The sequence below is a fragment of the Plectropomus leopardus genome, chromosome 21 (genome assembly GCF_008729295.1).
Source record: "Plectropomus leopardus isolate mb chromosome 21, YSFRI_Pleo_2.0, whole genome shotgun sequence".
NCBI lineage: Eukaryota > Metazoa > Chordata > Actinopteri > Perciformes > Serranidae > Plectropomus > Plectropomus leopardus.
Window position 1 is genome coordinate 6919972 of NC_056483.1, and position 27401 is coordinate 6947372.

Consider the following 27401-nt stretch of genomic DNA (forward strand, 5'->3'; position numbering starts at 1 on the left):
AAAACATTATTATTATTATTATTATAAAAAAAAAGTCATTTAAATCGTTGGGGGGGATCATTAGATATTATTAAAAAAAACTGGGCAAAAATATCTAATATTACTATTATAACTATAAGTATGTTAGAAGATTTTTTTTCAATGTCACTTTTTTCTTTGTTTTTGTTGTCTGTTTTTAATTTTAATTGTAACTTTTAACTTATTTCTTGCCAATTTTTGGGCCATTTTTTGTGATTTTGCTCATTGCCTTCTACCCATTAACCAAGCCAATTTGCTCAGGTGTTAAATGGTTAAAGAGAGAGTGTTTCAGGTCACCTCACTCACCTGTGGACCCATTGGGTATCCTGGGTGGGACTGGCCCAGCTGACTCTGCTCAGAAGGACTGCTGCTGGTGTCAGATTGGACCGAACCGTCACGAGCTCCTGGGAAAGAAGAATAGACAACAATAATCGCCTTAGATCAACAGAGACACTGTAAGTAAATAAACACACAACACAGACCGCGTTGCAATATTACAACACAGTGTCATACGACGCAGAGGAGGGCAGTTGGGAAAGGAGGGGAATTTGTATTTAAGTGCTTTATCAATAACCGCTGTAGCGCTGAATAAATTACCAACCAGCGGAGAGGCTCATTGATGGGGGATGATGCATACTGGCGGGTCCCCGATGGCCTAGATTACCGCTGAGAGATAGAGATCCACCACAAACGCTGGGGCCATATTATTCAGCCATTTACATCACCGAGTATCACTCATCTAAACCCACTCCCCCCCTCCGCTCTGAGCCTGCAGCTACGAGACACAATTAGACCTGTTTGCTATGAGGGCAGAGTGGAGTGGAGCAGACAGGGACATGATAATAAGCTTGCTGATGGCTGCAGGGAAAACAAAGGACACCGGCGATTGGATATCATAGCAATACCCATCTCACAAAATATCTCCGCAGCGCAATGAGTGTGGATGGCTCTGAAAGGTCAAAAGGCTGCTTTGACCCTCACCCTCTGACCTCGATGATATCGAGATCGCATGATACCTCACTGTTGGCGCAAAGGCTTTCTGAGTGCAAAGACGAGTAAATCTTGCAGAAAGAACTGTCAAAAAAAATAAATGTCTCTTCAATGTCTTCCGCCAAACTGACTGTCCAGAAGAAAAAAAAAATACTTGACTGAACATAATTTATTTAATGTTCCGAGAGTATTCGTCCAAAAGAACAGAAAATTTACAGCTGGAAGACTTTAGTGTGAAGGACACTTCAATCCTACTATAGCAATAATGTTCCAAAAACTTGAAGAAAACAATAGCCTTGTGAACATAGATGAATATATAGTACTGGTGTTAAATAAAAGACAGTTACATTCGGGTTGGTTTTTCCAACAATGAGAGGATTTTTGTGATTTCATAGTAGATCACTTCAAGAGAGTTGTAAAGATGTTGGTTTGGAGGATGAACATCTTTTGAATAAGTTGGTGAAGGTGCAGTGCCATGGAAACCAAAAGTGGTAAAACTACAATAAAGAAGGACCCCTGTTCTTTAGCTGACAAACTGTTACAACAGAGTGGATAACATCTTCTCACTGATTCATCTCACTTTGGTGTTTCAATGACAACTTCAGGCCTTTTGTTGATACCAACTACCATGTTTAACCACACTAGCCTTAACCTGGAAGAATACTGCCGTCCTTGATCGACTTTTAAGCTGTTACACAAGTATTTAAGTTTGATTAAGTGTCCTTTTCTTTCAAGTTTTTTTTTACCTATTATGGAGAAAAAGTGTCACCAGAACCTCTTCATCCTTAGATTTTCTGATTGAGTTTTTCAGTATAAAAAATGTCTGCTGAAACATTGATTTTTTTTCTAAAAACACTTGAAAAATGAGTTCAAAGGTTCCACAAACCTATTTTCTAAACTTGTCTCTTATCATAAGTGATAAGGTATTACAAGAACACAAACATTTCTGCCACAGTTAAAACAGTTTTGGTACTTTCACTTGAAAGATTTTTTTTTTTTTTTTGTTTTGTTGTTTTGACTGTGCTTGTCTCAGTGGTTGGTAGTGGACAAGGCTACTCTGGAAAAACCTGATGTCACGAACTTCCATGTAGTGTTATATTACTTGAGATCGATGTCTGTCTTGAGATCAGTCTTATGACAACTTTTAAAAAGTGACGGTCTCGTCTTGGCCACATTTTTACTCAGTCTTGTCAGACTAAGAGGACTCGGGACTTTATTTCAAGACTGGTCAAGACCCTGACTGCACGGATATCACTAAATTGCGGAATTGTTGAAAAGTAAAGGTCGAGTTGAATCAGCTCCTTAGTGTTTTTATGTGTTTAAAGACAACAAAGTAAAATTACTGAACACAAAAGTCACCTCTGCATTGCCTTTTGATTATTTAATCAAGAATCATGGCACACTTGTATACATACAGTATGGTTATAAAACACATGAATGAAGAGGAATCTTTGTGCTCTGTGCATGTTTAAGGGCTGCCGATAGTGCACATATTCCACATTTAGCGATTCATGCAGTATGGAACTCACACTGGTCTGGTCTTGACCTGGTCTCATCTCTCAAAGTCTTGGTCTTGATACACTGTGGTCATGACTTGGTTGACTACAGCAATGCTTACATGAATCAATCCAGCTTCAGCGACATTTTAATCAAAATTAGGTATAGGGCAAGTTGTTTGCTAGTGCTGCAAGGTAAATTTTAGAAATACATATTTTGTAATAATGTTTGTTCAGAACCAAAACTTTGATTGTTGCTAATTTAGTCATAGGATTTTAAAACCAAGCTTTGCAGAGGTTTTAAAAACAAATTATTATATTAATACTGGCATGATTCCTACTGTCGTAAAGTAGTGTAAAACACAGATTGGAGACCTGTTTGTTTCCAAACATTCCTTCATTTCCATTTAAGTATATACTGCAAGTATAAAATGTACATGGAGTTGTTAAGAAACTGCATGAGGCAAATTATTCTATTTTATTGCATTCTCTATAAATAAAGTATGAGTGATCAGCTTCTCTTCGATAAAAATTTCAAATTTAAAGGCTTTGTAAAAGCACAGATGAGTGCCTGTAACCTCTATGAGTCAAGTTGTTAAGTCAATTTAATAGCACAAAAATGGGCAATTTATTTTAAAAACACCAATGTGAGCATTTGACAAAAAGGTCATGTGCTGTCTGTAATTCAATAAGAATGACTGTTTTGAATGTATGATACAAAAACACTCACAAAAGGTTAATAAAATATCGTTTTAGATGTGCTGTCTCCTTCATACAACAGCTCTACCCTGCAGTAAAGTTGCTTGGAAATGTGTTTGAAGGCCACACGACCTCATTAAATCAGACAATGAATTAAAAAAAAAAGGAAAACTGGTAAAACTTTCTATGAAGGTCATGTCTATCACACATTATAAGCACATTCATGAAGCATTGTGATGTATTTATAAAAACCCCCAGTAATGAGTACTAAAACCTGGAATTCTGCATTTCAGTACCTGCGATTTCCTTGTCTCAAAGTCAATGGGTTTTCTGAATGTGTTTTTGGTTAGAATCCTTAAATAAGGTCTGTGGTAAACACAAGCGGCGAAGACTTTCATGTTTGTTCTAGGACATAAAATACATCAGTAAATACCCCACTCATAAACTTTGAAGCTTTTATGTTTCTCAAAAAAGTGGTTGCTAACAGTGGCTAAATGAGAATACAGAATGTTATTATGCCATAGTGTGGTTCGTTTTAACCTAAACAATAGCTTTATACCTCTGGTGATTGCATTTAGGCTTCAGAAATCTCAAAAGTGGTGTTCAAGATTAGAAGATTGAGGATTATCTTGCTGAACAAAATGTGTAGGTATCATAAGGGTTTGCTCACCATGGAGCATATTTTCTGAAATGATCCAAATCCCATGGAAAAATCCCATAGGCTTTTAAATGAGGGAACCATGGCGACACTGGCTTTCCGGTCAGCCTAACAGAAAAATGGCATCCCTGGAGCACTCTATATGCCCTTATCAAATTCTTTTTAAATGTTTATAATCATGAACTACAACTCATAACGATGTTTTATAAAGTATTAGAAGTGACAGAAATAATGTATTGTAAGTTCAGCATTCATAATTATTTCTATCTGTACGCCAGAGTGGCAACAATGTTTGGAAGAAAAATCCCAGTCCTGGATTAAACGGCATATTATAGCTACCATAATTTTATAAAGAAAGATAACGAACTGCTCTAATATATCATAAACAGATTAAAAATTCTAAGTTTCTCAGATAGTATAATGTTTTACAACATTAATAATAAACTACAGCATCACTTAGGGAGCTATAAATGGACAGTTCCTAAATCACAAATACATATTTTTCCTCTTGCCAGTAGTGAGGTTTATTAATCTAGATTGTTTTGGTTTAAGTTGGTGAGTGTTGGAGATGTTGGCCATACAGATGCCTGCCTTCTCTCCAAGAAAATGTACACAGCTTGTGGTGCTCAAAACACCAAAAATACATTCGAAAAACTCAACAGCAATGTCTCTTTCCAGAAATCATGACGTGGTCACTCAAGACAATCCACAGACTTTGTTGTGAGCAGTTCCATGTAGGAACACGTTCCTCTGCACCTAACTGCACCTGCCAACCGTATGGATGCATGTTTCTACTCTAAGCTCAACCAGCACCAGAGGTGGGACCAAGACATTGTTTTGCAAATGACAGTTAATTTGCACTCAAGTCCCAAGTCAAGTTCCAAGTCAAGACAGGCCCTGAGTCCTCATAACAACATATAATGCAGTTCTCTCGTACAAATTGATTGGATGCTGTCAGATTGGTTCGAACAGAGTTTTGTGTGTGTGTCTATAAGAAGGAGAGAGCGGAAATGCCGAAGCCAGTCTCATGCCGGTGCCACTTGATGTTCGGGATAATGTCATTTTATATATCCTAAGTAGAACAAGCTGCAATACACAGAGTGTATTAGTTTTTCAACTCCACACACCAACCCCCAAAATCTGAAGGGGTTCATCGTAATACAATAAATATCTAAATACACTTCATAAACCTTGTTCTCAGTTGTCATGCAGGATGATTAACATTTATAAAATGTTTCATAAAGCCATCCATATGCATTATAATGTCTCATGAATGTGCTTATAATGCATCATGAGCATAACCTTCATAGAAAGTGAAATGTAATCACATTTCCCCTGTAAGATTGATTTTCTTACATGGACTATCACAGCTTTTCAATAAAGAATAAAACCTTGATGTACTGTGTCATTCTTTTCATGGACAGGATGAACAGGCTTTTTCTTGTTAAACATACAGTGCATGCAGTGGTTTCCAGTCCTTTTATAAAAGCTTCATACAAAGCCGTCTATTGAATAGTCCTGCCAGAAAGATCTCATTGCCTGTCAAGTATATTTATGCATTACATTTTAAACTCCCCTCCGCCAACTAAAATCATTTCATCTTTACATAAAATCCAAATAATTGGTGAGTGGCATGACCTAACAAACCTCAAGCATTTGATGGCGGATGTAAAAGCCCAAGGGGGAGCCTGCTTTTCTAGCTGGTTTCCACCTCTGGCTGGCCCTGCTTCGCGATGAAGGTCCACATCCTCTCGCTTATCAACCTCGCTACGCAGTGGATATTTTGACAAGCCAGTCTCTTTTCACCAATTATTTCACCCATTATGGACCACGCTGTGCACAGCCCCACCCTGTGCACTCAGTCTCTGGAATTAAGATCAATCTGAACATACAGAAAAGACTTTGTGGCCGTATTAGAGTCGATATAAAGCGATGGATGAAGTAAAGTGTCATCATAATCTGCTGTATAATTTGCCATTCATTTTGGCGGGTGGATATTATGAGGCTGTAATGTTTTTACTGGATTTCATTAGTGATATTGTCTCCTTGCAGTTAATTCTCACTTTGGATGTGATCAAATAAATGTGTTTCACTCTGATTTTCATTTAAACTTCCCAACCATCTCAAAGGCAATTTTGTAAATGCAGCTGCCACAGTGATAGCTGTTCAGTGGGTTTATTTCATAATGAAACCAGCAATGCCACTGAACAACTTTTCCACCAGTGAATTAACTAGTTATCTTCATAACAAAGACAATTAGCTAAATGAAGATATTCAGCTTTAATAAGACTTTCTAATATCATCAATAAGCTCCAAACTACACAGCTCATGACTGTAGTTAAGATATTGGTTGTGAATAATGTATTCTATCTGATAAACAGTGCAGTAGACTTACTGAATAACGATTCCTTGATGCCTTCATTTCACAATAACTTAGAAAGCTTCATCCCCTCGCAAATATCTGTAACGTTAACACGTTTATCGCAGGGGAAAAGATCGATAATAAATAAATACACATGCACATCTTCCCCCAAAGGATTTGTGTAATTTCTTTAACTAAATTAAATAGCTGACAGGAGAAATACCCAGGGAGTCAGTCTTCAATTCTTTTTTATTACTAGAATCTTTGTACATGTTTTGCTTTTCTTTTCTTTTTTTTATAAAAATTTACTTAGCCTATGTGAATGATTCTTAAATGGATTTCCAGATGAAGGTTAATACTATAGACGCGGGGGAAAAAAAACAGAAAATATCTTGATCAAACCTTTACTATAAAGAAAGTCCTTTGATGCCGTGATTATATGCAGGTTACACAATGGGTAAAATGGAATGAATGGATGTATTGATGTGAGGTGGGATGAAAGAAGAGGCCAAACGGATGAAAGAACAGGCGATGCACATTCAACATAGCTTTACATTTATCTAGGACATTCAGGCTTCATCTTCGTGAGCAGTTAAACTGCCAATGTACAAGTGCCCTTAAATCAAAACTCTTTAGTTATGTAAGTTTTTTGCTGCCTTGACTGAAAGTAAGAGGATGAGTTTAATTACATAAATCAAGTCTGATTAATTCCAAACCGATCCCGACAGTGACACAATGATATTTTCAGTAAAAATGCTTTTTTTTATGTGAGTGAAATAATTAGATTTATTACAGGGCACAGAGTGCAATTTGATTTGACTTATGTCATGGAAATATTGCCAATATCCACCACTATATAAATTCTCTTTTATTGATCACCAAAGTGGCCACTGGAGAGCGACTTTCAATGCCACACAAGGCACAATGTCTCTATGTGTGCGTGTGTGTTGGGCGGTTGACGGGGGTGGGGGCAAAGAGCCATATTTATTTGACTTCATTCAGCCTGTCTTAATGCAGGGTGCCCCAAGGACTACACCACAAAACAATTAGCCTGGATTTCATAAAGCAATCAGCATGCCACCTTGTCTAATGCAACCGCTTCATACATTGACAGTCTGAATAAAATGGGTGTTATTGAAAGCTTTGTGTTCATGTTAGCTTTCGCCTCAAAGCATTCATGAATCAATTTTTGCCCATAAAAGAAGCTTTAACACTTAAGCTATTTTAGTGGAAATGCATTATGTAAGTTGTCAAATGTACGAGAGAGGCCTGGTAACGATTCAGGCTATTCAGAATGAACAGCCAACCTCCATTTTTATAATGGTCCTTTTGAAAATGTCTGGCTGAGTGCATGTGTTTGCTATTAAGACGGTGTCAATCACTGCCACTGAAATCTAATCCATGGAAAATAATTTCACATGTGAACACATTTTAAAAAGACTGAAGATTATAAGATAATTACATTTTTAATTGCTATAATAAATTGAATTATTGAAGTAGAGATAATAATAGCACAAAAACATGCAAAACAGCTATCTGGTAGTCGTCATCGAATCTGAGTTGTGCTGATGATTCTGAGTGTTTGTTGGACAGCGAGCTGCTGGAGCGTAAAGGATGGGCGCAGATAAAAAACAAGCCACATCATACACAAGCTTTAATTCCATCAATACACAACCAATTGTCCCAGATTGTTTGACCATTGATTTTGTTAATACGGCTTGGAAAGTTGATGTGGCGTTTCGGAGAGAGCTGAGAGAGAAAGAAATGTAGAGCGACAGCTCATTTCACTTTCATTTTTCTATCTAAAGCAGCCTGGAATAAAGTCCAAGAAGTAATGTTAAATCCAAGGGTATGTAAAATACAAACTAGGAGTGACTGTATTCTGTTACAGTTAAAACTGGTGGTTTTCTGGATACACTTTACAAATAGATGACTATAACGAATTACTTAATTGTTTTTTTGTTTGATTTGCTCTAACACTATGTCCAAACTAAATGTTACGTGAGCAAGCGTCCATTTAATTGCATTGTTTTTTAATTGTAATGTACTGTATTGTTCTACCCGACTGCAAGCCTAATTGTTTTGAGCTGAACTTTTGTCAGGTGCCCTGTTTCTATTTATTCTTATTGCTTACTTTGATGCAGAGGTATCAGTACAATACATCCTAATTTTACTGCTAGAACCTAAGTAAGGCTGGAGGGAGATCACCAGGAAGCTGAAGGTTTTTGGTAAATGACTATCCCTGATAAAAACTACTTGCTGTTGGCTATATTCAGCCCTGTCTCCTAAAAATTAAATTCATATACAACTAATCCGAAACAGCAAATACAAAGGAAACATTCTATTGACATAATGGGGGAATTTTGCTTATTTACGCATCTGGTAAGTTTAAAAAATGTTGTTGTTTAATTAATGTATCAGAAAAATGTTAACTGTAAATATATTTCTGTTGTTTTCCACCCAAAAAAGGCACCCCTGTGATACACTGCCCACTCATAGTGACGACAGCATTATTTTTGGATTACCTTTATTATTTATTATTATTTTATGTCATTTTCAGTAAATATCACAATATGAGATGTGTGTTTTCTGTTTAAAAAGTAAGCGTAGAAAGATAGAAAGTACTTGGCCATTATTTAAGTGCTTAAATCTCCAGTTGAGTGCACACATGATACAAAGCCTACATGGTTTGTTGAAATGATGTAACAGAAATGCATGTTTAACAGACTCAGTGTGGACAGAGTGTTCACTTGCTGTTAAAACATGGTGAAAAATTAAGGCGCATTTCCCATGAACAAAGAAAAAAAAAGGTGACAATGGCAGAAAAGATGCACAGCCAAGTTTCCTAAAAATATTCCGAAGTATTTAGAATACTTGACTTAGTTTGAATCATCTAATAGAATACAAAACAAATAACACTTAAGGTCATGTAGTCAGTACTATGTTGTGAAATACTCTCAAAAGTAATCCTCCCAACAGTGTACAAGGCATGGCATTACAAAGAGCTCTCTCTAATATGCAGTGTCGGCTTTATAGTGATTTACTTAACTCCTTGTAGAATGCAAGAGAGCCAAAATCACCAGTGATTTAGCTCAGTGTTTCATTACTCCCACCAAAGCCCTCAACAATAACACAGGGCATAATCTGCTGCCAATAACTCCAGGTGCTCTTAGTCAGATGGCTCCCTCTGGACCGGCAGGGAAGCAATACTCTGTTTAGAGGCTAGGGTGGAGAAGCTGCTAAGGATAGGTCAATAGTGTTTCTGGGGATAGAAAATCACCAGAGACGGACTTTTGAGTGGCTGCCTGTAACACTATTAGCTACATTATGGCTACTGCTGCTGCTAGGAGAGCTGTCATTTCCTTAATTAAGAGCCCAGCGCAGGGCAAGAGGGAGAAGAGGCCACGGTACTCTCTCCGGGCCTCTAACATTAAAGCCTGATTCCTTATCGTGCACGGGTGGAGACCTTACAGGGGAGAAAAAAAATCTATCTCATTCATTATTCTGGCATAAAGTGGAATTATGGAGCTAAGGAATTACATAGGAGGTGGTGCTGCGGAGTGTGCCGAACAGAAAGGATTTTACACCTCAGCAGTTCTGTGACTATTTCTGAGGTGATTGTAAAGCCACGAGCAGCGGAGGGAAGATTCAGATCACAGACAGAAGAAGAAGAAAGGGCAGAGAGGAAAGGAAAGTGATGGTGTAATATAGTGGCTCCAAACTGGTCCAGTCACTGGGTCCAGATTTCTCCTTAGTCATTAATTCAAGGTCCGCACAAAAGACAAATTATCAAATGTATGATTTTATTTTAGGCATGTTTTCTTTTCAAAAATTGGCCATTTTTTTTCTTTAAATTTTTTTAGAGAATCTTTTTTCTTTATTCAAAAAAAATTGTAGGCTCGCCAAAGTAAAAATCAGAAACTGTAGAAATACAAATTAGCGTTGGATTTTGATATTTGTGTAGGTTCTTAAATACATTAAATGGGAGAAAAACTTGCATTTCCCAGAGTCACTCAGAGAGGCTCAAGGTAAATAAATGTAAAGTTGGGGAGGGTAAAACAAACAAACCAACAAAAAAAATAAAACAGCCTGATAAATAAAGAACACACCCTTAAGCTTATTCTTATTTAAACCCCCCCCCCCAAAAAAAATAGGCCAGATATTATAAACAACAGGGCGTTGAAATAGTTACTGTTCTGGAAAAAAAAACTCTTACTCAACAGTAAACTGTACTTACAAAAAGCTATGTGCTGCAAATTTGCTGCACTTCAAAATAAAGTGTTTTTCACAAACTTGACATGGTTGTGAGCCACTTACGGTCCATTCACAATGGACCTAGGACCCATTTTTGGACCGCAACCCACCATTTGGGAACCACTGTAGTATGTCTCCACTGACTGAATGTAAACAACCAAAAGTATAGACTTCAGGTTGTAGAAGTAAGCCTCTGATGGATGGGTGGAGAATCTGCATGCAAACGATGCTTAAAGCAGTAAGGACCCTGTGCTACGACACTTATGCTCTCACTCGAGGCCACAGGTCTTCTCTCTGGCATGAGAGTGCTCGGCTCCAGCTCTTACCTGTCTCTCCCTTGATGCTGGAGTGGAGATGGAAGCAGCACAGGCACAAGAGGTACCAGAGGGAGGTAAATTGGTGAGAAGAGGCAATGCCCATTTCAAAGGTCAAGAAGGAGAGACGGTGTGATGGAGAGAGGAGGACGGAGAAGGGAAAGAGGAAAGGGGAGGGGAGAAGAGGGCTTTTTGTGTCGCGTCTTCACGGGGGGGACTTGGGACACTTTGCACATGAGCACATCTGTTATGGAGCGTCCTCCTCATTCCCAAAGCAATGTCAACCTGATTAGCTGAGGGTTGAAAGAGGCAAATAACAATCCAAATTATTCTTCATCCTTTTACAGGCATCAGCGAAGGAGGGATGCTGAGATGAAGACTAGCTTTAGAGAGCTGTAAGCCTTTTAGGAGATGCCTGCTTCACTATTGCTCCTCCTCCTAAATTACTTAAATGATATTTGCTGTAAATAGGATTCTGCTGCCGGCAGCCTGCAACCCTGTGCTGAATAAAGGCCTTTCTCTCTCTCTGTGCTATAAATCTTTGTTCATACTTTGCCTATATAGAATCACAAAGCTCTTAAGACCAGAGCTTAAAATGATCATTAATTAGTTATCTTCCCATTTTGAAGACGTATTGAGTTAATTTTCATGCAAAAAATGCCAAAAAAATGTTTGGTTTCAGCTTCTCTAAAATGAGCGTTTGCTTTGTTTCTCTGCTTTATATAATGTAAAGTAAATATATTTACGTTTTTGACTCTTGGTCAGACAAACAAGACATGGAGACTAGGTTGCATTCTTATACTGTGGTATGAAAATTGACAGTTATCATACTGTGTATATTTGATTATCTACAGTATTGAAAATAAAGTGCAAGCAGGTGGACTGAGAATATCACCTCTCCTTTTTCCTCTCCTTTCCTCCTCCACTGCCTGTCAGACTTTTACAAAAAAATGGTTTCTAGATTTAACTATATTAAAGCATTTATTCAACCAACAAAAAAAACAGTAATAACAACTGAAATTAACAATTATAATAATTGTGTAATACCATATACCATGATGTTTACTGAGACAGTTATCAACTGTGGAAATATATATTCCACAGTAATATTGCAAGCCTAATGAAGAAATCACCTTTGGGTTTTGGAAATGTTTTTCATTTTAGTTTTATGATGTTTTGTTTATTATTTAAAAAAAAATAACCATCAAATTTAACAATAAATAAAATAATACATTATTGCAGCCTTACTTATTTCTTCAAGAAAATAAAGAAGAACAAACTCTAATTGCACAAAGCCTCATAACTGCAAACTCTGTGAAAGTAAGAAATACTTTCAGCATTTTTATGAGTTCTAAAGTGCTTAGTCAATTAGTCACTCGACAGACAATTAATCAGGAACAATCTCTCCGAATTCGAAGTTATTCAAATAGGCCCAAATTATCTGTTGACATTTTTTCGTTTTACATCACTAGAAAAGCACTTGGCGATTTGGAGAAAATCAAATATCATGATGTTTTTGTCCAAATACCTCAATATCGCTATCGCATCTATGGTACATTGTGGGGTTGACTATTGGTGCTTTCACAAAATATTTACACAAAAAGATTTTTGTAAATAATCATCATTAATGTGTTATGTAATAACTACACTGATAAAGGCAAATAATAGAGCAGCCAAACCAGTCTGGTAATTTCAGAGAATTACATCATTTTACTGTAATGCAGTCTTTAAAACCAGAAAAAAACAACACTCCTGCCAACCTTTGCACATTATCCAACAAAACAGGACTACAACTTTAGGAAACATGACTGATTATTACAACAGCATTTTTCATTTCGCATAAAATTAATGATAAAATTTAAATGATTTTAATAATAATTTTAACCAAGTAGTAATTTTCTCCTAACTACATTAGTCAACTAAGCGTGCTTCCCTTAGCACATTAATGACATAACATCAATACATTGTCCAGCCCGAGTTGCAAATCAAATATCTTTTAGTTTTATAATTTAGAAAAATGAAGCAACATTGCATTAACTCTGTAAAGGTTTTGACTATTTTCCAATATTTATGAATGTTTAATCAAAACTAGAATTACCAGATTAATTGATAATAAAAAAATAATAATTAGTTGCTGTGGACCTTCAAACTATTATTTTCAAACTGCAATCATGTTAAAAATGTTTTGGGAAATTTTATGTTGTGTCTGGTCAGCTGGAGGACATTTAGAAGTAGCCAGTGGGGTGTGAGGGCAGTCCAGGGCGGAGTGTGTGTGTGTGTGTGTGCATGGGGGACTAGACACCCACATGTCATGCCTGACACATCAGCCTGGGCCCCCCAGGCTATCCGGCGCTAATGCTGCCTATGTCCCACTTTCTACCCCTTTGCCCCTCAAAGCCTCCTCTCCTCCCCTCTCCTCACCCGTTCCTTCTGTCACAGAGGTATAATAACAATGGATCACACCAGCGCCGCAGCACAGGCTCAATCACGATAGGATAACATCAGGTGCTACAAGCTGCACAAGACTATATCGTAGCTCCACTGAACCTGAGCTAAACGGAGTTTATCTAGAAATGAGTTTATCGAGAAAAAGTCCTGTATTAGTTGTTACTGTGTTCCCCCGTTGCAGTGATATTTACAGAGCTGAGTGGGTAAAGGTAGAAACAAGCAAATAATCATGTAGCTAAAAGACACCCAGCCCACCCCATCACACCCCACCCCTCCCAGCACATTATTCTGGTGGTGCAGACAAATAGTGGAAGGAGGGACGTCTGGAAATAGTATTGCTTTGAAGCCCATAACTCTATTCTGGAGAAAAGAATCATCACAGTGTTATTCCACATCCTCAGATATAAAGGGAAAAAACATAATAACTTCTCGATAGCCTGGATCTCCACTGCTCTATACTAGCTCCCCCCCTTCGCCCGCCCACACCCCTGCCTCATCCACCATACACCCACTTCTCCTGCCTCAATCTTTGGTTTCAAAGGAAACGAATCAGCCAGAAGGACAGAAGGTTATGCATTAGTACTGGTCATTGCTCAAAGAGCGAGCGTTATAAATAATAAAGGCTTGTGAAGGACACAAGGGCTGTGGGATGCATCTCTGGTTCACGCCACACAAGTCAAAGACAAGACTGTAATTTCTATTCCGAAAATGTGACCCTTGCAGCTTCAATTACATCTCAACAACACCAACCGTGTCCGTGCCAGGAGATGTGATGCCTCTTTGTTAGCTCTACATGAAAGGTTTATTGATATTGGTTATGGAGTGCATGCTACACAACATATAAGTTTGGACGAAAATGATTTCCCAACTTAAAGACAGTGTATAACTAAAATAAATGCATATTGAAATTCAATTTATTTTCTCCACAGCTATCCACCTACAGAACTTGTGATGTGCTTTTGTTTGGAATATTTTCTTGTCAAGGCAACAATAATCTTCTTAACTTTAAATATGAAAAAAACAACAGAATTATATTGTCAGTTATTTTTTGAAGTTCTTTGTTTTGCTCAAAGTCATCTCTGCATAACCAAGCATCCGTGAAACCTGATGACCTTTACTGCATCGAAAACAAGAAGTCCGCTTTGTGCTCATCCTCCCTGTCCTATGCCACGCAGTGATTGTGTTGTTGTAGCCATGGGCACTGCGGGCACATTAGCAAATGTATAACACCTGCTTTATAGGCATGCATTAAGCCTGTTTTCAAGTTTGTGCAGACAGCTGAAATCCCCATAATGAGATCCACCTCCTGGGGAGAGACTTGTTCTCCCTCGGTCTCCTTTATCCACTCTTATTTACTCAGCGTGGCCCATTCAGCACTGGGTTTGCGCCACTTTATTACTTAACCTCACCACACAACATTACGAGGCTCTTTGCATCAGCAAGCAGCCTATCCCACCATGCATCCTGCTCACTAAGCTGATTACACAAAAATAATAAGAACTCGTGCCTCCAGCAGTGTGGGTGTGTGCGTGTCTCTTTGTGTATATACATGTGTATGAATTTGCACGAAAGACAGTCGTTTTGTCCCACAGTCTCACTACACTGTAACACTATGAAGTCTTTACTAAGTATGTTAATATGCAAAATGAGTGTACTGTACCATTTTTAAGAGGAATAAATTGAAGAAGATGGTACGAGAATCAATCACACATGAACTGTGACTAATGAAGGCAAAAAGGTAAAGTTTTTGATTTACCAAAGACAAAGAAAATGTGCAATGACCTTGAAGCTTTTTCACCAGTATCCAATATTAGTTTTGATTTTTTACAGCTGTGAGTAGCTCCATCTTTTGTTATGTGTACTGAATTATGAAACAATACAGTCCAACAACAGCATACTTAAAAATTTAGGTGTGAAAACTGACATCTTAAAGATCTCTGTATTTAGTCATTTATCATTACATACTAGATTAAAAGATGAAATTCAGAACAAAACTTAGTTAAACTCCAAATCTGTGATGCACACCAACTAAGTCAAAAGTAATTCATGAACCTTTTGCATAGAAAAAAAATGTTTAAAGATACATTTAAGGAGAAGAACTCGGGGTGGGGGCAAAAAAACCCACTACTGCACAGTATCACGATTTCTATGCAGCAATACTGTATCAATGCATGAACATGAAGTATTGATCTTTATTATCTAAATTATTTATATTGCAAATTTAAATGAAATTTTTAGTTGCCTATAAGTTATAATAAAATTGATTGCGTTTCAGACCACTAGATATATTTTGCTGCACTAAAAATGATTAAAGTAAGAAACTTTATCTTTAAAACTAAATCTTGAAAAAAGGTCATACATTTAAATACACTGCAATATATGTCATTGTAATACTCATACTGCATAAGGCAAAATGTTAAAAATCACAATACCATGACTAAGATACTGTGATTATATCGTATCATGGGGCCTCTGGTGATTCCCTTTCCTAGGAAGTACTCCAACTTTCTAATGATGCAGCTCTTCTCTCCAAACTACAGTCTTGTGGGGGTGACCGGGGCATGAGTAGTCCAGATGAAATTAATTTCAATAATCCAGTGTACAACATGATTGTGAGTAAAGCCAAATAAACCTGGAAATACATACAAGCCCAAGCAGCATTACAGTAGATGTTGCATTTGTTGTGGACTTTTTGTTCTGAATGACCTCCAATACCAGGAATCAATGAAAGATTCATTTTGCTCTTTTGGGGAGGGGGGTCTCGAGGTGACCTTTGTGAAAATGTTCCACCATTTTGGCAGAATCCGAATAAGTGCAGACCATTTCATGTAGACAGTAAGTGTATGAAATGAGTGCTCCTGTCGTTCCAGCCTGGCTCTCTTTGACAGCATGATGATAGAAGCGTCACATCCTTGGGAGAGTAAATGCAAACTGACAAGAGATGAGCCTTTGGTTGCTGAATATAATACGGAATTGTGCTCTGAGTGTCTTATTATCTTGTCTGTTGATGTCTGAAAGGGGGAGATTTGCTTGAGAAGAGAAGACAGAAACTGTACGCATCCAACACCATCCCGTCCTTTGAAAAAAAAAAAAAAAAAAAAATTGCTTGCCCTACTAACCACAGCTTTCCCACCTAATGTCCACTTCTACTTGGAATAAATACAAGGCGGCAGGATGTTTGTGGTGCCTCGTAGCCCCTGTTAGCTGAAGTGGAAGACTATTTGCACAGGCAAGCTTTTAGGAGGAGAACGACCCTTTCACCACTGCAGTAAGCATGTGGTGGGTGTAGAAGGTGGACAATTTACTGTAGACAAACATGACCGCTACTGTCATTGTCTCCAACTGACTTCTCCTTCTCACATGAGCCCAAACTCTTAACCATAGTATTAAAGCACTAAAGTCATACATCAGCTCTGCAGGGAAGAAAAGTTTATGGCAAGCTCTCTAGATATGAAAACAAATATATTGCACATGTAATTGCAGCACAAAGTAGTGATATCAGCATTCAATGATTCAAAACAGCTCAATATCAATACAAGAAAGGGACTATGGAAATCGACTGGTGTGGTGGTTTCATATTTATCACACAATTTGTAAGAAAGAAAAAAAGCCAAGCTACAAGAGATATATGTTGTATATGTTTTCTAGGAGAATATAGATAATTAGCTGCAGGTTGTCCTTAGTAAAAAAAAAACTTACAGGCTTTCCTCACAAAATATAAAACAAGGTTAGAAAAGATGTGTTCAGTTTCACTGCATTTAAGATCATTTTTGTTCTGTCTACACGATGATTCTGCAGGAGCAAACTTAGCATGATTTGCATTTCCTTGAAACTACTAAGTGAGTGCTTTTACTCTGTGCATGGGATAAGCGTGTTGGTTTGTGTGAAAATGTCACTCATGAAATTGGAGCACTGTATCAGAGAGATTATGCAAAATCACGGCCATAAAACAGAGCAAAGTTTTCTTTTCTTTTTTTCCTAAACTGAAACTGAGGAACCCAAAGTATTCTTGCTTTTTCACCACAACGCAAGTAAAGGAGAAGAATCTTAATATTGTGGCTTCTGCACAGTTCAGAACCACATAAGGAAAACCACTGAATAATGTAAAGCCTAGTTTAAAGGCTCGATTCAGTGTTGTTTTCATATCAGTGGTCTTCATGTTGATAATAGACCAGTGAGAATACAAACTTAATGCAATCTCTATGCAACCACAAGAGTTCAATACAAACACAAAAACAAGCAAATGTGGCTCAAATAACATAACCTCAATGGGATTGCAGCGGTACACTGTGAAACCGGTATGAGAAGTGATGGTTATCATACCATCATACTATGTGCATTTGCTTTGCTTCGATACTGAAAAAAAGCAACTGGACTGACAATCTCACCTGCACATGCACATCTCCTTTCCCACTTTTTACACAACTTTCTTCATTTTTTTTCCATGTTTCAACTATATGAACTGTTTCTTTAGCCAAAAGGCACTCTTACTTTTTCATTTCATTTGGCGGCACGCAACGAAGGGTCACTGTAACTGATAAAAATAACAGTTATTGTGTAATATGGTATATCGTGATATTTTCTGAGACAGTTATCAAACCGTGAAAACCTCATACAGTTTCAAGCCAGTCTAAAAATCAAATTATTGTCGAAAATATTAGTTTTAATAAATTGTTCATCTACTCAAAGGGTCAAAATACCTCCAGATACATTACCTCTTATTGTGTGGAAATTGTGTATCTTCAAAATGTCAGCTTGTCAGGAATTAAGATAAACAGGATAGCTTTTACCTTTATGGCCTCATGTGTTACGCTCACTTGGTTTAAGAGAGGTTTCATGGACCTGACTAAACTCATTGTGGGTAATATGATCCATCAACTGCTGTTAAAATTAAAGTTTCCAAAATGTTCACTCAAACATCAACTCAACACCATAGAAACAAGCAGTCTACCATACTAATTGTAGACTTAGTAAAATAAAATGTGAGTGACCAATTAAACGTCTCCTTTCTGTGTGGTGGCATTTAAGGAAATATTTAAAATATGCTGAGTCTCTCTTCCTTATCCTCCCTCTTTCTTATTATCCCTTCCTATCTCCCCCAGCAGAAGACACAACCATGCCATGTCTCCTCCTCGGTCCCTGCCTTTCTCTCTGACAGGTCATGTGGGCAGCGGCTCCCAAACCAAACCTGCCGCTGGCACAGCCCAGGGCTCCGCCACCGGGCAGAGAGAAACCATCCCCCCAAAAATTCTCACTGGAGTCCGACCAGCCATCACACAGGCCATCAGCGAACAACAAGCACAAAATAAACTACAAAAAAAAAAATCTTTTGGTTCAAGAAATGCAATACAACAAAACTATTTTTTTCAAAGTAATTTCTCATTGACAAAGGTGCATCAGAAATGTAAACTAGAAAAGCTTAAAATACAAATAAACAGTGAAGCATTTAACAACATTTAAGTGTCCGTGCACGTGACAAAAGGAGATGCAGAAAGTAGCAAGTAAGCAGCAGGAGAAGAGTCAGAGAGAGACTGATCAGACACGAAGAAAGAGGGAGAGACTTGATGCTTATTAAACCAAATTGCAACACTTCTGAGACAAATCCTGCAGTACACAGTCCTTGTTTAGAAGACTCTCGCCTCGGGTTATTCTTGAAAAAAAGGATTTAGAAGACAGCTGAACTCTCACTGATTAGGTTTGAGCGTAATATCTGGCTATCCCTCCTACAAATTCTCATTTTATTTCATTCACAATGTTTGGCAAGCTCATTATATAGACACTATACTAAATTCCCTGTCACTTCCCAGGAAACACACACACACACACACACACACACACACACACACAAACACACCTAGACATCCAGACATGGTGATATTCTATTAACAACTCTCATTAAAATCCAGAACAGAAAATATTCACTCTTTACTGCAGTATAAATTTATAACCAGCAATAAAACAAATATGCCAGAATCATACACACATACACACTTGGACATGCACATACAAAAATGAACACACTGTTTGTATAAATATACAAATAAATATAAAGCCATTAGAGAGGGATTTTTGTCACCTTGCAGCCACATAAAAAACAAATATATAAAAATATTAATATCGAAACTTGACAAAAAGGGTAAATGATGAGGATATGTTAAGCAAATCAGCTTTTTATAGTTATTCCTTCAAAGTTGTTTTGAACAATGTTAAAATGTTCTCTTTAAAGAAGGTTTTTACTGAAGTTAAGCAAATTTTAAAAGTCTTGGAAATATTTGTTTAGTGGATATGAATACATTCTACAAATACTAAGTATTGAGAGCACATCATTTCCTTGAAATTAAATATATAAATGCAAGTTTAAATTCTACAGCTCTCTCCACAAAGACAGATTCGTTAAATATGCAGTTATTGGACACTGCAATTTAATGTCTATATAAATATTCAGTTTGTAATTATTTCTTATGTTAATGATTTTAAAATCTCTTTAATTAAAGCATCTCAGGAAAAAGAAAAACATAAGCACTACATTACCTTTCTCGTTACAACAATAATTTCAGAAATTGCAAAAATGGTAATTTATATCATAATGCTTATTGATTCATAACGAGGCCCAGTGACTGAATTAGTCCACATGATTAAAATGCACCACAATAAAAAACACACACAGTGATCTAGACATAACTAAAATCGAGTATGAACACCCAATTAATGAGATAACTGCAAAAATAATGAGGCATGCTGATACAGAAATTGGCTAATTTTAAAGATCATTTGCAATTGAAGATGCCAAAAGACTGAAAATGACTTCATAAACTGAAAATAAATAAATAAATAAAAGAAGAAAAGTCTTTGCAATGAACTAGAAATAACAATTTTATATCTGATGTGTTTATGACAAATATTATATTTGACATAAAGTAGAGGTTTTTGATATATTTTTTGATATATATTTTTTCAAGTTATTATTAATCTGCATGAGTATAAATTCTAGTAATATAACAAATCTAACTTTTTCTCCATTTGAAGTAAGAAGAAAAGCACATAATAATACCAAACGCAACCAGGGTTGTGAAGGTAGGGTTGAAGCTAAAATATCCTGGTAGGTAAAATCTTTTTTTTTTTTTTTTAGAGTCAATTAAAATTTTAGATACATTTTATATTAAGAAGAATCATGCAATGGTGCTGCTATGAAATGTAGTACATAATAAATAACCAAGCTTATCCACTAATGCTTTTGTTAAGTATTTAAGACAGATAGTACAACAAAAGTGTACCGCATCTTCAAAGGGCACATTTCTGCAGTTTAACTGCCTTTTGTATTGTCAATACACTCACAACTAACAAGACTGTCCTCCAAAAATGAACCGCTTTTCTAAGAAAAGTCTGAAAGTGCATGAAACATCTTTATGCACAAAAATGACATAAACTACAATTTTCCCATAAAGATGTCCAAGCTGTAAAAGAGCAAATCACTGACTTGGTCGCTGCACTTAAACTTAGTTTGCTGCTGACACCTGTCCCAGCACTGGAAGCTGTTCTCACCTCACCGCTGCCTAAAGCAGACTTTAGCCAGCAGCTTTACAAAGGAGACGGGACAAACAGGAGGCGTGAGCCGACTTACCGTACAGCTTGTTGGGAGTGCCCTCTCTGTCCGTGGCCTCGGAGGGCAGGAGCAGGGGCTCGTCGTTCAGATCGCTGTCTGGGGTGGCCGCTTTGTCGTCCGCCCGGAGTTCTGCCGCGCTCATGTCGCTGCGCAGGGAGAGCAGCGGCTTGCTCAGCTGCCCTGTAATCATCGGATCCTGGAGGGAGCTGCGAGCCCAGGTGGGAAATGGAGGAGAAAAAAAAAAGAGAAAACACCCCTGGTTAGATGTGCTTCGGCGTCTCACCCTCAGCGGCTCCTTCTCTATGTCTCTACTCACTCTCTCCTTACCCAGCTTCTCCCTTCTATCGCTCACTCATCACTCTCCCTCTCTCTCCTGCTCCCTCCCTCTCCAGCTCTCCCTTTTATCTGAGGCTGGTGCTACCCCGCTGATACTGCCGGCTGCTGCCTGGTGAAGAACTGTTACGGATCGCGTGGCGTTACCATTATACCCTGCAGTCCTAAAACGGTGATACATCCATCTCCAAGGGCTCATTACTACCTGACATGTGCCTCATCTTCAGCAAACACTAAGCTGACAGCAGTCTACAAAGAGGTCCATGGGCTGTGTGCTGATAAATAAATGTAATTCTACATCTTAAAAAGAAGAAATGAGTGAAAATACACAGCAGTGATTACATCAATTCTCACATAGTTGGGGACACAAAATGAGATCAAAGGTGACATATTGCAGCAGAGTGTGAGGCAAAATGTACTTCAGGCCTGATTTAAACAAGAGGTGAAGTCTCTGATGTTACAAAATTTTTGTCCCAATTATTTTCATTTTTTGTCAGCACTTAGAGACAAAAGTGACGAGCATCTACATGACATGATTAGAGCATTATCTTGCTGAACATCTTTGAGCAAAATAAATTCAGAAAAGCAAAGAATCAAGAACTTTGAAATAAACTGGTTTAAAAATACAAAAAGAAAGCATGTGTAAGACCACTTTATGAATGCTATCAGAGTTTTAAATGCTTCCTTCACAATATTTTATCTTGAGAAAACTCCAACGCAATTAACAGAATACACTCTACGCATAATTTTCTGACTTTTGCAAATTTCAGAAGTTCCTTAAAAGCCGTTGCTCTTACCTAAACAAAGCTCCACAAGAAAAGAGTAAGAAAAAAAAAAAAAGAGTTTTCAGAAAGTCCAAATGTTGAAGTCAGTGGAACAGCAGCTACAACATGCCACCACAGCGCAGGGACCAGCTAGTACATGTTTCTACTGAACCATAAGCAGCCTCCTCAACCTTTGTGTATCTGAATGGCCACCACAGGTTCAAGCCTGAGGTTGCTTCCTAAGACAGGCACTGGAGATGTCACCTCCTCCCTCTCTCTCTCTCTCTCGCTCTCTCTCTACCTCACACACACAAACACACACTCCCTCCCGCCTTTACTCCCCCCTGTCTCTTCCCCCTTGTGTCCTCTGACTGGAGAGCTCCTCAGACAGTGTTCACCCCACCTCGGGCTCTGAGACGCAGACACAGAGCAGCAGGACTACGGCCCCCTTCCTTATTTATGAATAAAGTCCAACCTCTGAGCAACAAGACAGGTGACCAGCACATACAGGCACAAAAAGGGGTCTTATCTCAACCCTACACCCATCAACACCCCCCCTCCACCAAACCTCTATCAGGGTGGTCGATGAGTTCCTGCCCAGAGGGGCCTTTTTAATGTGCTCATCACGGGAATCAGCCCTCTTTGATATGACACATGATAATCTATGAAAATGTTAATCAATAGAAATAGTTTAAGCTGTCGTTAAAAACGTAAGCCGGCTGGTCAATACTCATATCCCTGGTAACAATGTCACTAGTCATCAGGGCTTCATTTGTGGAGCACTTAAATGTGGGACACTGCGCATCAATGCACCTCTCTGCCCGTCGAGGTAAACACATTTTCCCCTCTGTCTGAGCCTGGCCACACTCTGCATGCATTTGGGTCCACCCCCCACCTCCTACCTCCTCTCCTTTGAGTTGCTTGATAGGTCCACTGGAGGGCAAAATTAATACCTAATTGAATCTTGCAGTCATCAAAATAATCAATAGTTTTTTATTATTTATTCTTCACAGTCTGTTGACTGTTTGAAAGCTCAGAGGGACAGGGGAGAGCACAGGCAGCCCTGAAATTTCTACCGTTTCACAATGTAATTTTCACTGGGGCATGAGAGTTTGCAAGACCTATAAAAAATGAGAGCAGTGGTTTTTGTTGGGAGGTGAGGGGAAAAAATAAAGGAAAAATGGGAATCTTTGCCCCAGCAGCTACGATGAAAAATAGAATAAACAAGCTACTGACACTTCAGAGAAGGGCAGGGTCCTTTCTGTCCATCCCTCCATCTTTTTCCCTTTCCCCTTTTCTCCTTATTTCATCATATCAGGAGTGTGGCGGTACCTCTCTAATGCTGGCATTTCTCTTCCTGACAGACTCCAAACAAGTGCTGGGAATGAGATCAGAGCTCTAATCTTCCCCTGGCCTCTGAGGCTCGAGGATAAGGGGGCAACACATCTCTCACCATCTTACACAGCTGTTAATTACCTCATTTCAAAACAGTTTGCTTTGCCTATTTGCAATCATGCCACCAGATTGGGTGTGTTTATCAATTTAAGCTCGGGGAGTAATGTAATTACACATAATAGGATAACTGTAATCTTATTGTAAAAATCTGTAATAAAAAGGGATGTTTAAAAATTACCATAAGAAATTACATTACTGATTCTAAGCAGTGGATGTGTAACGGATTAGCTTCATTTTTTAAAGTAACCCTCAGACCTCTGATTAAAGCAATAATGTGAGTTTGTTCGTGTGTGTGTGTGTGTAAGAGGGCTGGCGGGAGCAGACATGAGGGAGTTTTTTTTTCTGCTCACTCAGTCTGGCCACAGCTCAGGAACAGGTTGCAGGAACAAGAAAAAGCACTTGATCCCGCCTTTGCCTTCCGCTCACCAAACTCCCCCAGTGGCCAAATAATCAGAATCTCCCGAGCGTCATCAGATACCCATGTTAATAGGTAGTGGTCTTACCGGTGCTGGCGCAGTTTGAGGGACACTGTGAGAGGGGATTCAGCCTGTGACTGGCATACTCCACTCCGACACTCAAGGCTCCTCTAGTCATGAAACAGAGAAATAAAACAATTAATGCTCATTATAGTTGTCATAATATTGTTTTATCTTATTCACAATTATCCCTATATTTTCTACCACCATTAACATGGACTGCCCAAACAGTCAGAACAGCACACCAGGGTATGTATAGCTGTGTTCGTACTTACTAAGATAGCAGTTATCTAAAAAGTACTTTCCTGGTTCATTCTAATAACAAATGATGCAATATACCTAGTAATTATCAACAGTGTGATATTGAAATGGACAAATGGATCTTGGTGATGTAGTTATGAGCCACATTAGTATCGGAGGACAGTGCAGATGCATACCTGTAGAGCTGCAATGATTACTGAAATAAACGTTGACAGAAGATTAACCAACACCTAGTGTAGATAATTAATTTGTCATTTGAGTTTTTGTTGTTCTAGTTTTAGCTTTTCAAATGGGAGAATAAGATCATTTGCTTTGTCGCACATGATAGTAAATAATACATAGTATGAAAATGTTGGAGTTTTGGACTAAAAAAGGTTAAAAAGGATAGCAGGATGAATATGTTATCTTGGGCTGTGGCATACAGTCATTTTTCACTATTTTTGATATTTTGTGGACAAAATGATTAATTGAGAAAACAATAGGTAGATCAATTACTGATGAAAATGATTGAAAATTGCAGTCCAGTACACCAGAAATTACATTTTCTCTCACACAAACTGACTTTGAAAAGTCAGTGACAATAAGGAAAGCAAAACTTTTTTGTTTTTATTCAAAGTATTTAGAAAATCAAATTTCACAATATTTTACCAATCAGTAATGTGGATATAATGACTAAATGGATAAAGGCAAATAATACAACAGCTGAACAGTCTGGCAAGTTCAGAAAAGTACATTATTTTACTGTACTGCAGCCTTGCAAATCAGGAAAAGGCAACACTTATGATAGATATCCAAAATCTAAAGCAAATCAACTCTCATGTTACGAAATTGATATAATATTGATATACTGCCCAGCCCTAATCTCCATAATGCACTGGTGACCTGTCCATTTTCCTGCCTTGTGCCCAGTGCATGCTGGGATAGGCCTCAGCACAACTGTGACCCTGAATATGATAAGCTGGTGTGAAAAAAAATCATTGGAGAACAAGATGTAAAATCTACCCAAAATACACCCTATCATGCACAGACTTCTCTTTCGGACATGTTCTTATAAACATTAATGTTGTTTGCCTTGCCAGCCACCATATATTCAGAACAGCTACACAAATCATCTATTGACCGCATTCAAATATGGCAGCTTTACTGTAAACTCATTATCATTGTTCTAAGTGGCCGAATTGCTAAAAAGCCAATAAATTCATTCTGTCATTAGCTGATTAGTTTTTCTGCTGGAAACTAATGACTTATTGTTCTTAGTAATGTAATTGTAATGAACTGCGTAATGAAAAATGCCAAAATTAATATTCAGTATCCACCGTAAGAAATTAGTTTTCATTGCTGCAGTAAAATGAGTTAAATGTGTCACCTTTTAAATCATTCTTTATTTAGTTTCCAGGGATCATTTGAATTTAAACAGCTTAATGAGGTCTAATAATGTGTGTATGTATTTAAGGAATATTTTGCTCAAGAAAATTACTGTAAACATGTAAGACTTCATGTAACATTAAAAGAACATTGTAGTATTTATTATTTTCTCAAAGTGTTATTTGGTTGACCTTAAACGACTCAAGATTTTAAAACTTTGTCGAACATTACATTTTTGTTTTGATTTATCAGATGGTTAACAATAACTCTGGAGCACATATTTTGAGTAACTGGCCTGCTGTTTCACAATGCTGTATTGAGAAAATATTCCAAGCTCCAAATGTCTAATGTGGGATGATAGATGATGATTTGTCTCCCCCTTAGGGTTATTAACCAAACTGTTCCCCTCTCCCATGGTATACCGATCTTTGTATATATTTATAGTTTCACAACAGCCCCTTTATGCATGCAGACATCTTTAAGTGATAATAATGAACTTGTGATTAGCTTATGAAAAATGCAGTAGGTTTCTATTACTTTATCTTTAACATTTGGAGCTGATATACGTCCTCTGTATGTGTTCTTTTGGACTAGCAGGCCGGTGTTATGAGTAGTCGACATTTGAAGTGATTTTTTTCCACAGTCATTAATATGATCAGCAGTTATTCGTCTCTACTCCAAAGCTAAAATGCTCCCCAGTGGATGGTCGGTGGGTCAGTGAAGGCTGAGGGCTATCAAAGCAGTGTATTAAAAGGAGCTCTTTGAAGCTTGTAAACCACGGTGCCCAGCAGGTCCACAACAGATAGACGTCTCTGATTGGTCAGGTGTGTGTGTGTGTTTTTTGCTAGATCGATCCACAGAGCTGACATTCTGGAGCATCAAAGCTTTCAGCACACTAATCTGACTCCTCCTATGAGGGCAAGGGTTGTTTTTATTATTTTCCTTTTTTTCCTCCGTGAAATGCTTATACCTCAGAGGGGCTCCTGCATGCTTATGATATGAGAGTGGGCGAACCATGTGTTTTAAAGGTTTGAAAGGGAATGAAAACATATTGAAATCAAGCTCGGACACTGTATTTATCAACTGATAAATAATGCAAAACTATTGAGAGAGATGGAGAGAGCGACAGAGAATCACAGGGCCATCCATGGGGCATAGCACTGGCAGTGGAGGAGTGACACCGCAGAGATTCACACACCGCTGCTCCTCAAAGTCAGTTTCCCCTCACACTGTCTCCGGAGACCTGCGCCACATACACACCCATGAAAGGTGTGAAAATCAGATTTCCCAAAAAGGATCGGTAATTCTCTGTGAGGGTGGAAGCCGCAATCAATAAATCATTGCTAAGTAGATTGTAAAGAAAAAAATATATTCCCCCTTGGTATCAGTGCATTAGGATTCTCCTGAGGATGGATGAGGCGAGATGGGGGTGTGAGACAATCTCAATAAAGAAGAGGCAAATCATACCTTTGGCATTCATCTGGACTCTGGCAAGCAGCTGTCAGCGGGTTGAAGAAGGACCTGGAGTCAACTAACGTCTGAGGGATTCATTTGGCCGTCAAGTCCTGGAATGTCTAGGAATACACAGAGCCAATGAGCTCATGACTGTTTTTACATCATGAATGAACACAGTCTTCTGTGTCGAGATTTTGATCTCTTATCCTGACAGTAAAACTATTAACAGGGTTCCTACAGCATAAGGAAAATTAAATTTAATATTTTTTTAATGCCACTCCGGATGAAATTCAAGATAAGACATAGAGTTAAGGGCCATTTTGCCCAAAGGTTTATAAATATAGTGTCGCCTTCCAGCAAATCCGCTGGCTGGTTGGGGGCCCTTGTGTGTGGAGTTTGCATGTGTGGGAGTGGGTCTTCTCTGGGTGCCTCCCACAGTCCAAAGACGTG

The 27401-nt window shown here is 38.1% G+C and overlaps 1 protein-coding gene across 1 annotated transcript in view; it reads right to left on the bottom strand.

The window, feature by feature from the left end:
- pou6f2 (POU class 6 homeobox 2) overlaps positions 1 to 26983 on the bottom strand; it is an 88148-nt gene extending 61165 nt beyond the window's left edge. The window contains exons 1-4 of the mRNA XM_042510685.1: positions 26964 to 26983; positions 23898 to 23980; positions 20861 to 21048; positions 325 to 422 (exon numbers count right to left, since the gene is read on the bottom strand). Coding sequence (XP_042366619.1) covers positions 325 to 422; positions 20861 to 21048; positions 23898 to 23980; positions 26964 to 26972 — 378 coding nt within the window. The 5' untranslated portion in view covers positions 26973 to 26983. The remainder of the gene's footprint in view (positions 1 to 324; positions 423 to 20860; positions 21049 to 23897; positions 23981 to 26963) is intronic.
- Positions 26984 to 27401: the final 418 nt, after the last annotated feature.